Source organism: Dipodomys spectabilis, unplaced genomic scaffold (assembly GCF_019054845.1).
Source record: "Dipodomys spectabilis isolate Male_0828 unplaced genomic scaffold, ASM1905484v1 ptg000141l, whole genome shotgun sequence".
Lineage (NCBI taxonomy): Eukaryota > Metazoa > Chordata > Mammalia > Rodentia > Heteromyidae > Dipodomys > Dipodomys spectabilis.
Window position 1 is genome coordinate 10,478,528 of NW_024870818.1, and position 13,359 is coordinate 10,491,886.

The 13,359-nt window shown below is 39.5% G+C and overlaps 1 protein-coding gene across 1 annotated transcript in view; it reads right to left on the bottom strand.

Annotated features, from left to right (window-relative positions):
* Eml6 (EMAP like 6) overlaps nt 1–13,359 on the bottom strand; it is a 244,991-nt gene that overhangs the window by 102,167 nt on the left and 129,465 nt on the right. The window contains exons 8-10 of the mRNA XM_042691135.1: nt 12,475–12,612; nt 9,714–9,970; nt 5,176–5,388 (exon numbers count right to left, since the gene is read on the bottom strand). Coding sequence (XP_042547069.1) covers nt 5,176–5,388; nt 9,714–9,970; nt 12,475–12,612 — 608 coding nt within the window. The remainder of the gene's footprint in view (nt 1–5,175; nt 5,389–9,713; nt 9,971–12,474; nt 12,613–13,359) is intronic.

Sequence of the window (13,359 nt, forward strand, 5' to 3'; positions counted from 1 at the left end):
CTTTACTCTGCCAGCACCAGACCCAGATAATGAGTGCAAGGGGAAAAACAACTTGTGGTTGAACTACTGCAGTCAAGTAAGTGTTCCATGTAGGCTGGGGACACAGCAGGGGTCTGCTTACATGTGCAGGCATTGGGCTCTACAGACTATGGAGAGGGAAGGTTGACCGCATGCCCTTTACCCACTCCAAAAACCCTTCTGCCTCTTCTCATTCCTCACTCCTTTTCAGAGGAGGAAAAACACATCTGTTTAACTGTCACAGGTTTAAAATTCAGATACCTGTAGGAGGTATCTCCTTAAATTTACACGAAGGTGAAAATGACTGTTATCTACACCCTGTTGAACCCTCTCCCTGCAAAAGCCTAGGAAGGAAAGAAGCATTAATTTGTTTGTTCGTAATTGCTTTATAATGATAGGACAAGCAAAAAGTTAGAAACAGCAGTAACATTTACAGATGGCTTTTCGTGGTCATGGAGCTGCAGTGAGTGACCACATATAGATTTGTTGTAGATATGTGAAGCACTGGGCTTTGAAAGTAAACCTGCCTAGTTCAATAGTGACCTAAATCAATTTTGGCAGTAAGGTCAAACTGATTGATTCCAAATAGGATTGGCTGGAAATGGTGTTAACTTAGAAACTGAGAGCAGAGTGTGTTGTCCTATACCTCTAGAGGTCCTAAAAGTGTGTGGGGCTAGCCTGTCCTTCTCTGAGATCATTCAACCTGTCTCTTCATAGTGATCTAAAAGACACTGCAGAGAATTCTTAAATACAAAACAAAGCAAATGAGATATAGCTAAAATGCAGGTATATGCCATCCAAGAGGAAGGTACAAAAGCCACTGTCAATCTGTCTTGACAGTTTTGGACCATGTCATAAAGACACTCATGTAAACAATAACACATAAACAATCACGTGACAAAAAGTCATAAAGCTTCCAGCTACGAGTTCTGGGACCAAGAGGAAGCTGGAGTCCTTTAGAGGACTCCAACCTCATGAGAGGCCTTGAACTTGAACCTTCCATCTACTCTATTCATGAATCCCAGATATCATACCTCCCCCCCCATCTCCACAGGCAAACAAAACAAAACCTGTCAGATCATAAACATTTCTTCTTCAAATGTGCTAAATGGGGGATGGGGATAGGCAATTCATTATGCAGCAATACATAACTAGTATACACTTAATAGACTGGACCTGAGGACTCTCATCTGATTTTCTGGTCCCTTTCCATCACCTAGTCCACTATAGGCACACAGGTCCCTTTGCATTCCTCAAACATGCCAGCCACTCTCTGCCTCTAAGTCTTGTGCTTGCTGATCTCTCTCTCTCTGGAATGGCTGGTTCCCTTGTCTCCTTCACGTCACTAGTCAAGTGAACCTCTACTAGTAAGCCTCTTTTGATATAGAAACACACCACCCCTACTTATTTTTCCTTGTGTATAGACAGTGCTCCATTAGCAGAACAGAAGCTCTCTGAGGGCACTGCCATGTGCTTGTTTTGCTTATGGTCATATCTCCATCCCCTAGAGCAGCAGTTAAGTAATTGTTATCAAATAAAGAAAGGCCACATCTATGGCCTCCAACTTTCTCCTTAGGACAAAAGGTGATGAGGCAAGTTTTTCTTTTGTTCTTTGTCCTACCAGAGGCTATGGTCTTACCCTTATTTCTTCTCTATCTACCTTCTCTCCTGTGTCTTTAAAAACAATCCACACACCCTGTGACTTCCCAGTGTTAATTTCCAGCCTTGAACTCTCTCCATGGGAGGCTGATGGCCTATGTGCCACGTCTACTTAAATATCTAACAGGTACCTCAAACTTACCATGAAGAAAACAGGTAGAGAAGTTCTTCCCCTTCCTGGTCTCCCAAAACATTTATTTAGTTATCTATCTATTTATTTATTTACTTACTTAATTTTTGGTGCCCCAGTCCTGGGGTTTGAACTCAGGGCCTGGGCACTGTCCCTCAATATTTTTTTTGCTCAAGGCTAGGACTCTACCACTTGACCTGAAACTCCACTTCCAGGTATTTGGTGGTTAAATGGAGATAAGAGTCTCACAGACTTTCCTGCCCACGCTGGCTTCAAACCATGACCTTCAGATCTAAGACTCCTGAGTAGGTAGGATTGTAGGTGTGAGCCACTGATGCCTGGCCTTTTCTCATTTTTTCATCTTTGTAAATGTGCTACCTTCTATCCCATTGTTCAAGCCCCAAACTTAGAGGAGTTATCCTCATTGTTTTTCCCCTCTATTCCCACATCCAGTCAGGCAATAAGACCTTCAGCTCTTCCTTGAAACCTTGCCTATGCCAACCACCTTTCTCTGCATCTGTTCCTAGCTGCATGGTCTCTCAGGTGGCTCCCTCACCCTCACACCTATTATATAGTATCACAGTGGTTTTTGGAAGGCTCAAGTTGGTCATGCGCCACTTAAATCCTTACGACTTTTTCACTGCACACAGAATAGAATCTAAGTTTCTAGTAGCAGCTACAGAGCTGTACATAGTGTGGACCTGCCATCCTTTCCAACCTCATGACACATCTCCCTCACGACTGTCTAACCTGCTCTACCTCAGGCTCACCCAAGCTACAGTGAAGGCTTATTCTTTCCCCTGCCAGCTCCCAGGTTTCAACATCCTGGACCCTTGTCACAGGATGCAGCTGCTCCAGATCTGTGTACAAAGCTGTGCATGTGGAGGGAGAACGGGACGAAAGCTTGGGGAAAACATGGGCTTTGGAGAAGGGATGGCACCAAGGACGCCAAGGGTGCCAAGGCATGGCTTTCACCTCATGTGGGTATCTGTGTGGAGCCCAACAGGATGAACACTAGGTCATCAGGAAAAACTGCCAGCACCAGTCTTGATTACTTTAAGATTTGAGAGCTATCAAAATGAGAAACACAAATGGTTTTGTCTATATAAAAATAAAGCCAATTCAATCATTTTCATTAACTACAGTACACTTCAGTGAAATTACCGTGAACCAGAATATATATATATATATATAAAATTCAAATTATATACACACACACACACACATAAAACCTAGAACTCACCGAGCTAACATGACATACTTGGATATATAGCTATCCCATAAATCTATCTGTCTGTCTGTCTGTCTGTCTGTCTGGATAGATATAGAGATAGATATAGAGATGGATGGATAGATAGATAGATAGATAGAGAGAGAGAGAGAGAGAGAGAGAGAGACTGGAAATCAGTATCTATGATATATATATATATATATATATATATATATATATATATATATATATATATATATCCAATTGTGTCAAGTTAGCTTGGTGAGTTCTATTTATTCACAGGAGTAAACCATAATGCTTGCTTAGCGTCTCACACTTGTTCACAGTCATCAACCTCCATTCATATGTGTCTTTCTACAGGTTCAAAGCTTGGAGGAGGGGGAATACTTGTCACTGGTATTCTGTGTCAGAGAGGGGCAAGTTCCACAACTACTGTTCCTACCAACAGTTATCACACACTTTTATTAACTTCCCCAGGAGCAGTTCACACACACACACACACACACACACACTCACTCACCCAGATGTCTCTGAGGCAAACTGCAACATTTGTAAGTATGCGTTGCTCAAGGTAGAATAACTCCCTTTGCCAGGAGGATGGGACTACTGTGGCAGCTCTCCTACTCAAAAGGTCCATTAGGAAGCGAGAGAAGAGTCTGAACTGGGCACATGAAAGTAATTCTGCTCTTGGACTATCTCTTTGAAGTTGATGGCCATTTTGTCAAGTGTAAGTAATGGTGCTTTTGCAATGCATTTTATGTTCCATTTTGTACCATAATTGTCACTGCTTCAAAACTGCCAGTTAGCTGAAAATGACTTTCTGATTACATTTTCCAATCCCTTTCCTTTCTTAATTTAAAAATCGCTCAAGTGCAAGAGTGTTCAGGCAGCAGCATGTCCCTGCTGATTACTTTTGTGAGATCCTATTTTTCAGGACACAGTGGCAAAGCCTCAGAGAGAGCCTGTGTATGAGCTCTGTGTAAACTTGAAGAGGAAGAAGAGGATGAGATTACTGCATGGTTAATTCAGTCATTTTACATAGCTGGAAGGTACACCATAACTACACTGATACAAGTTTAACAATAACATACTCAATAACAAAACTTGAGGTCATAAAGATTGTTTTGAACCTAACTCCTCTCTCAAAAATTTACCAGTTAGTTTTTACAAATATGACTTGAAAAATAAGTGCTGTGACAAGGTTGCACTGTCACCAGGAAGATTATTTTCAGATTTTAATTATGTCTAATTAGCTTCACTTTTCTGTGTATAAGTCCAAGCAGCTAAGAAGCATAAAATATTTTAAATTATAATATTTTAATGGAATATATAATTTAAATTATGAATATTTATATAAATGTACATAAAATAGGACTCTTTTTTGGAACATGAAACAGAAAGGGTTATGAATCACAAAATGGTATTTTTACCAAATCCTAACTTAAATTTGCAAAACACGTATCTTAGGATGACAGAAACAGAAGACCTGGAGCCAAGCCTTGGTGGTTCATACTTGAAATCCTAGCTATTCAGGAGGCTGAGATCTGAGGACCACAGTTTGAAGCCAACCTGGGCAGAAAAGTCTATGAGATTCTTATCTCCTCTTAACTACCCAAAAGCCAGAAGTTGGAAGTGTGACTTCAATGGTAGAGCACCAGCCTTGAGTAGAAAAAAACAAGAGCACAAGGCCCTGAGTTCAAGCCCTAGTACGGGTATGTATACACACACACACACACACACACACACACACACACACACATACACACACACGCAGACCTTGCAACAAATGCTATGTAAAATAGTTAAACAACAAATAGAAATATACAAACGAAAGCAAGAAGTCTTCATTAAATAAGCACCTAGAAAATAACCCCTTTGTACTGTCAGATAGTCCAGAGTAGTCCTCAATGTTTTGGTCTTACTTTTTTTTTTTTTTTTTTGTAGGTCATGGAGCCTGAACTCTGGGCCTGGGCACTGTACCTCAGCTCTTCAGCTCAAGGCTAGTGCTCTACCACTTAAGCCACAGTGCCACTTCCAGCTATTTCTGCTTATGTGGTGTTGAGGAATCAAACCCAGGGACTCATGCATACAAGGCAAGCACTCTACCACTGAGCCACCTTCCCAGCCCAGGCCTTACCTTTCTTGAGACAGGGAAATTTAAACAATTTGACCAGTCCAAAATCATCTCCAGACACAAGCACTGAGCTGTTATAATTTGCATCCACTGAGTTGATATCTGTGACCTCAGTGTACTTGGGCCAAATTCCAGTCACTTCAGGGCCTTTCACGCATGTCCATGAGGCCCAAGGAATCCCCTTGATCTCTTCTTTACTTGTTAAAGGCTTCCCGGCTGAAAGTGATGGGAAAGAATGCAGTTACTTTACACAAAAAGCATAGTTGAATCTACCAGGTTCATTTTTCTAAAATGTTTGATGTTTTTAATCTACAGGTTAAAGAAACTCTTTATCCGATCTATGATTTTATTTTTGAGGTATATATTTTTTTTCAGTCAGTTGTGGGGCTTAAACTCTGGGTCTGGGTGCTGTACTTTAGCTCAAGGCGAACGCTCTACCACTTGAGCCACAGCATCACTTCCGGGTTTCTGGTAGTTAATTGGAGATAAGAGTCTCATAGACTTTCCTGCCCAGGATGGCTTTGAACCACAATCCTCAGATCTCAGCCTCCTGAGTAGCTAGAATTATGGTGTGAGCCATGGGAGCCTGGCTTTATTTTTGAGGTTTTATGGAAAGTACTTGCTCAAAAGTCAGGCATAAGAATAGGAAATAGTTATTAGATTAAATATAATTTCTCAAATCTTAATATTTATTTCTCTTTAATTACTTGGGTATAGGTGTTATTATGTTGTGCATTATTAGTGAAATGGTTAATTTATTAAGCATTATCACACTAAATCATCAACATTTTGAAAGGCTTTTTAAAAACTGGTTATTTAGCCCCAACTTCTATTTTTCATACTTTATGGATGCTTACCTGTGTTTTTTTAAAAATTTCACATTTTAAATTAGTTTTTTTAAAAATGAGAGATTTTATTAAGTTTAAAAGTTCTACAAAGGAGGGGTAACAATGCTCAATAGGAAATGTACTCATCACCTTACTCATGTAACTATAACCCCTCTGTACAGTATCTTTACAATAAAAAACATATATTAAAAAAAAGAGTTCTAGGCACCGAATCCACAATACTATGACAAATAGAACTTGCTGGGGAAACAGGCCTACCACTGTGCTAGGTCTGGTCCCAAACATGATGGTACACACATCCTTAATAGCAGTTGAAAGAGCACACAAGGGGAAAACACAACCAGTAGGAAAATGCTTGGTAAACAGCCAGACACAATTAAAAAAATTTAAATCAATACAGTGAAGTAATGTCTTGACGGCTGCCTTCTTGAAATAAACACTTACTTTCAAGAAAAGAATCTGACACATTATTTGTGTGCTGTTGGATTCATGCCTCAAACAGTGGGCTGAACAGTATTGCGTAAGAATTCATTAGGGGGACTGGGAAGGTGGCTCAGTGGTAGAGTGCTTGCCTCACATGCATGAGGCCCTGGGTTCGATTCCTCAGCACCACATTAACAGAAAAAGCCGAAGTGACGTTGTGGCTCAAGTGGTAGAGCACTAGCCTTGAGCTGAAGAGCTGAGGGACAGGCCCAGAGTTCAAGCCCCACAACCAAAAAAAAAAAAAAGAATTCATTAGAAAGAACCATGGAATAAATAAGTTTGTAGAGTGAGTTTGTGAGTTTGTAGAATGCAGATTCAGGAAGTAACTCAAAAGAGGAAATCCCACCTCTACAGACACATTTGGAGCTATACTATCTGGACTAACAGGGAAGCCAGAAATAAGCCCAAGTGTACAATAATGGCACCATAAAGTAGATTATGAGTTCATCACTGAGCAGGATGTCATTTTGCTATTGCAAATGACAAATTCCAGATGTTTCCACATCCAGGAAAATAAATGAGAGAACAAGCAGTGAGTAGATGAAAAGAAAGACACCGAAGCAATGGTGTATGAGTTGTAGGTCAGTGATTACGTTGTGGTAAATATTATTTCTGTAAATTTTAGGAATGAGCTCTGGGCTTAGTGCTTGCTAGGCAAATACTCTGTCACTGATCTATTCCCCTCGCCTTTTACAAATTTTGTTTGGAGACAAGGGCCAATGTGGGCCTCAACCTTGTGATCCTTAGCCTCCTAAGTAGTGATAAATAATTCTTCAATAAAAACTAAAGATAATTTATTGTTAGGTAAGGTCAAGATTAATGCTAAAGTTTTGTTCTTTACCTTTTTGAAAACTCATTGGAAATATAAGATATAAATTTGTTATTTATTTATGACATTTTAGTATTAAAAACTAAATGTTACCATTATTGTGTACATTCCAAGAATCCTCTATAAAAGCAAAGTCACACACAAATAAAAGTTGTGGCTTTAAAAAAATTCCAATGAGGGGCTGGGAAGGTGGCTCAGTGGTAGAGTGCTTGCCTCACATGCATAAAGCCCTGGGTTCCATTCCTCAGCACCACATAAGCAGAAAAACCAGAAATGGCACTGTGGCTCAAGTGGTAGAGCGCTAGCCTTGAGCTGAAGAGCTGAGGGACAGCGCCCAGGTCCAGAGTTCAGCCTCCACGACTGACCAAAAAAAAAAAAAATCCCAGTGAACACATTTCACCAAATAGTAATATGAAAAGCACAAGCTTGGTACTAAAGTAATCACAGTAAATGAGGACTCGAATCTCACATCTTTGAGGACTCAATCCTGAGCTGTTGTGTAGAAGTTCTAAACTGATTTCAGAAACAGTCTCTAATTATCCTTAGGCCCACCCTTTCCAAAAATTTCCATGACTACTCTGCTTCTTTGGATTTAAGCAGAAAGCAGACTGCTCTCCTAATGTTCATGTAGCCAAGGACCCTTGGTATGTGGGTCATGATGAAGTGCTTCTGCCTGGAAACCTACAGTTTCTTTCTCCAGATCACTTTCATTCATTTCGTTTTCTTTCTTTCTTTTTCTTTTCTTTTCTTCATCTTCCTCCTCCTCCTCGTCCTCCTCCTCTTCCTCCTCCTCCTCCTCCTCCTCTTCTTCTTCTGTCACTTGTGGGGACTTTCACTCATTTCTTATCCTTCTGCAGAACTACATGTTCAAGGCTCACACAGAAATGGCATGACTACTCTGCAAATATCCTTATGTATTTATTGAGCCTTTCAGAGATGCATTAATGAACAATGAAATTAGCAAGAAACTGGAAAGAAAGAGTAGCTAATCAAACAAAAAACCTGGATAAAGAACTAAATGGATCGTAAACCTTCAAATATTTGGAAGTTGGATGGACAACTATTTCCTATATATCTACTTTTAAAATGATGAAATATTTCATGTATACAGAAAATTATAGATTCTACTATAATGCAAAACTGTGTCCATCATCCAGATTCAATATACCTTAACACTTTGGTCTTTATCATAGAAATCAAAAGGAAATGTTTCAGAGAGTTAAAACCTACTGGGCATGCCTCCCAATTTCATGCCTCTTTCCTTTTTGCAAGGTAACCAGCATCCAGATTTAGGCATTTATCATTTTTACATCTTATTGTGTATGTTTATGATTATAAACATGTGATGTGTTTTCACATCCTAAAATTTTATAGTAAATGATCATAATTTGTATATGTCATTCTGCATTTGCTCATCAACTTTCATTTGCTCAGCATTGTATTTCTGAGATCTATCCATAATGTTTCAAGTAGCTCTAGGTTAAATTCATTACAGTATCCTATGACTGTCCACATTTAAATAAGCTCTCCCTGCGCTGTGTCATTGAGAAGCTATGTATGCCTCATCCCATGCCACAGCACTCTCGCACTGAGCCTTTGTACATATTCCCTCCAACAGTGCACATGGTTTGATTTCCCTTTTCTCAGTATTCAACACTGACAGACTCTTCTACATAATATAAAATGGTATCTCATTATTTCAGTTACCATTCCTTTTTTGTTTATTGTTTATTTCATCCATTTATTGGTCATTTAAGATTTATATTTTTTCCTTTCATTTATTTTTAGCCATTCTTTACATACTACGTGCTTATATTTTGTACTTTATAACAATTGCAAAGGATTTATGCCTACTCTATTCCTTGTCCTTGAATCTTACTTACATTCTCTTAGTTTTCTATTTCTTTCTTTCTTTCTTTATTTTTGTGTAGGGCTTGAACTCAGAGCCTCAGTGCTGCTCCTGAGCTTTTTCACTCAAAGCTAGTCACAGCACCACTTCCAGTTTTTTGGTGGTTAGTTGGCTGGTTTTAAACCATGATCCTTAGAGCTCAGTTTCTGCATAGCTAGGATTATAGGCCTAAGCCACCAATGCCTGGCTTAGCTTTCTATTTAGATGTATTTTGACTTATTAATCTGCTATGTATGTTTGGAATTCAAGGATCTTGCTTTAGGAATTATTCCTACCTTAGGTCATAAAGCATTCTCTTGTATTTTCTTTTTTTTTTCTTTTTCTTTTTCTGCTTATGTGGTGCTGAGGAATCGAACCCAGGGCCTCATGCATGCAAGGCAAGTGCTCTACCACTGAGCCACCTTCCCAGCCCTCTTGTATTTTCTTTATGTGGTTCAAAGTTTCACAAGCAACCAAGGACTACACAACTTACACGGCATTTTGTAGAACAATCTTTCTCCTGCACCATCATTAGTTTGCAAGTATTTACTATCCAAGGACCAGTCAATGTGTGTAATGAAACTAAGGGACTTGTTGCATTCTCCTATTTTCTTATACCGCTGAGCAACAGCATAGACATCCACTGGGCCATCATTGGATCCCACCGCAAGGTAAGAACCATCTGGAGAAAATTTCATTTCATGAATGACTTCTTTTCGATCTTTGATATGAACCACTTCTGTCATATCTCTGAAAGAATAAAAAGCAAAGTAATAAGCAGAAATCTAGAAATAGAAAACTCAAGTCTTATTTTAAAATATATATATCAAGCCAGAAGTAGCACTGTGGCTCAACTGGTAGAGTGCCAGCCTTGAGCTGAAAAGCTGAGGGACAGCGCCCAGGCCCAGAGTTCAGGACGCATGACCATCCAAAAAATAAAATAAAATATATATCAGAAAAGTCTTTTGAAAGGAAGAGAAACCATATAGGAATTAAAAGAGTAACTTTTGAAAAGATATGACAGATTATTTAAAATTTATAGCCAGTGCATAAAAATGAATAGTAAGCATTGGAAATGATATTGAGGGCTTTCAATAATATAAGTATAGAAAACTTTAATTCAATGAAGATTTTCTTTCATGTTCAACTCTTTGTTGTTTTTTTCCCCAAACTTTTTGTTTAAGAAATTGCAATTTGGAAAAAAAAATTTTGGGGGGTCTCCAAAAAGGGTTTTTTGGTTTTCTTTGAGATCTTAACCTGAAAAATAACAGAAAGAAAAGAGTGGAAAAGCATAGCTCAAGTGGCAGAGCACCTTCCTAGCAAGCGTAAGGCCCTGAGTTTAAACCCCAGTACGGCCAAAAATTATTTTAAAAATATGCCATGGAAAAAGATAAAATACATCAAGGTTGGCATAAACATAAACTATCTTTTACATATTAAAGAATAAGAAACTAGCTGAGAACTGTGGCTCACATCTAGTCCTATCTACTTAGGAGGGAGATCAGGTGGATCTAGGTTTGAGGCCAGCCTGAGCAAAAAGCTTGCAAGATCCCATCTTAACCAATAAAAACAGGGTAGGGTGGTGCACAGCTGTCATCCCAGCTACACAGAAAGGATTGCAATCTCAAATGGCCCAGGCATTTTCCATTTGAAAATAACTAAAGCAAAAAGAGCTGGAGGGCATCATTCAAGTGGCAGAGCACCCACCTAACAAGTGTAAACCCAGTATTGCACCCGGGGTGGGGGAAGAGAAGGAGAGACAGACAGACAGAGATAGCAATGGCTAACTTAGTGGTGCAAAAAGGTAAGTCCAAAAAGCAGAAGAAAATTACTTTTTTCATTGTTAAACTGCTATGTGATCATTTAATTTTTCACTATGAATGATCAATAATGAATCAACTGAACCACTGAAGTAATTGTACCTTGTAAGTATTTCTGCTTACATCTGAATGCTTAGTGAGATTGCTTTTTCCCTTCCCTTTTTCCCTTATAAGAGAGGATTATGACTGACAGCTCCCCTGAACTGGAAAAGACAGTTCCATCAACACCAGCACAAACTGAATGAATCAATCATAACAAGTATTTGCTCCCATACGATAATCCCTTATACCTGCTATCATTTACTAATATATTATGGTGTACTAAAATGCCATAAAGCAGATGTGTAGATTTGTTTTGTTTAGTTTTTGTTTTTCTTTTCTTTTTGGCTTGGAAACTCCATCAGAAAAGAAATCTAGTAATTAGCCATCAGTCAGCAGAGAAAGGAAGTGTTGCCCACCAACTTGGTAATGAGTTTATGTGTAGCTAGTAATGAAAACTTTAGTACAATAAACTCTTCCAAGGTCATTCTTCAATGCTGTACAGAATTCTCTGCAAAACATGCGGCATTTACTTTACAGCTGCAATGCTTTTTGGTAATTCCCAATGTGTGAGCCAACAGAACAACTAATGTATTCAGAGGAATTACAAGGGCAGGTCATAATTTTTATTCAGGAAAAATAACACAGGCATTGCCAAATAGAAAATATTCCACTTATTATCAATTATGGGAAGAAGAAATCTTATCCAAGTTGACCTCTAAAAACCTAGTGCTCTTGTAGGCTGCTTTATTCTTTCTTCGTCTCTTCTTAGCTTAACAACAGAGCCCACAGTCTCTTATCAGAAGCCCTTGGGATCAGATGTGTTTGGGAATTTGTTATGCATTGGCTTTCAGAAAAGTTCACAGATAATGTGAACAGAGGGGGGAAGCATCTTGTATCAAACATAATATTTCTTGCATTAAATCACAAAACATATCATTATTCCTTCTAAGACACTGCAAGACCATGAACAGCCTCCCATCAGATAAATTAGGGTTAGGCTCTGTCTCAGATAAATTACCAAATATATTGAATTTTCTTAGTGCTTTAGAGACTTCAGAATTACAGGTAGGGATTGAGGATTTATAGCCTTCCTATTTGAAAGAGTAAATATATGTTTCCTAAGGCCTTCCTGGACTTGAACTCAGGGCCTGGGCACTGTCCCTAAGCTCAAGGCTAGTGCTCTACCACGCTGGGCCTCAGCTCCACTTGTGGATTTTAGGTGGTTAATTGGAGATATGAGTATCACAGCCTTCCCTGCCCGGGTTGGCTTCAAAGCACAATCCTGAGCCTCCTGAGTAGCTAGGATTGCAGGCATGAGCTACCAGCACCCGGTGATAATCTTAAATTTTAACAAGAGCATCTCTAGATACTATTTTCAGTCTGGATACGCACCTGACCCTGAGAACAATGAAAGAGCCATCCTTCATGCCCAGAGCCAACTGAGATCCATCCGGGCTGAAGGCCACACTTCGAACTGCTTCCTCCATGTTACAGCGGGCAATCAAGGCATGGTCGGCCAAGCTCCACAGCCTAAGCACAAGAACAAAGTAGAAACAAAAGCAAACCAACTTCCTCTCATTGTATTAGCCAACCAAGGCCAGAGGTCTACCTATCTCTCAGTAACAGCACTGTTCTTCTACATTTCTTGCCAAGGGACCTGGGAAGGTGTTCTGTCCATCTTTGGGTCAGTTTCAACATTTGAAAAAAAAAAAAACAACAAGAAATAGGAAATGAAGGAATCATTCTAAAGTTTTTGACATTTGTGCCACGTATGATGGCTCAGCACTTGGGAGACAGAGGCAGGAAGATCTCGAGTTTGAGGCCAGCTTGGACTACTTAGTGAATTCCAAGCTAGTATGAACTACTCAGAAAGATCATTATTTGGGGGAAAAAAAGGAGATGAGGTTCACAGAATAAGGAAAAGATAAATACTACTTTACAATCTTAAGCAGCCTGGTAACTGAGAAGAGCCTCCAGTGGTACTGTTGTCAGTTTATAAACAGCCTACACGTGTGACTTTCTAGTAGTTGGCATCTAAGCACACACACACTGAAACATGTTGTGAGCCTCCCTGGAAATAAAGCATATGTGGATTAAGCAATAGTGAAGGGAACCCCTTCTCCAGGATGGGTCCAAAGCTGGTTGCCATGGCTGTCATTCGTAAGTCCCCTGGGTGCTCTATTGCTAATAGGCCCACCACTGGTGAAGGCCACACTTTGTGGTGCTGGTGGCCAATGAGCACAGCCACTGCCGGTGGAATGGCAACCCAAAGCAAGT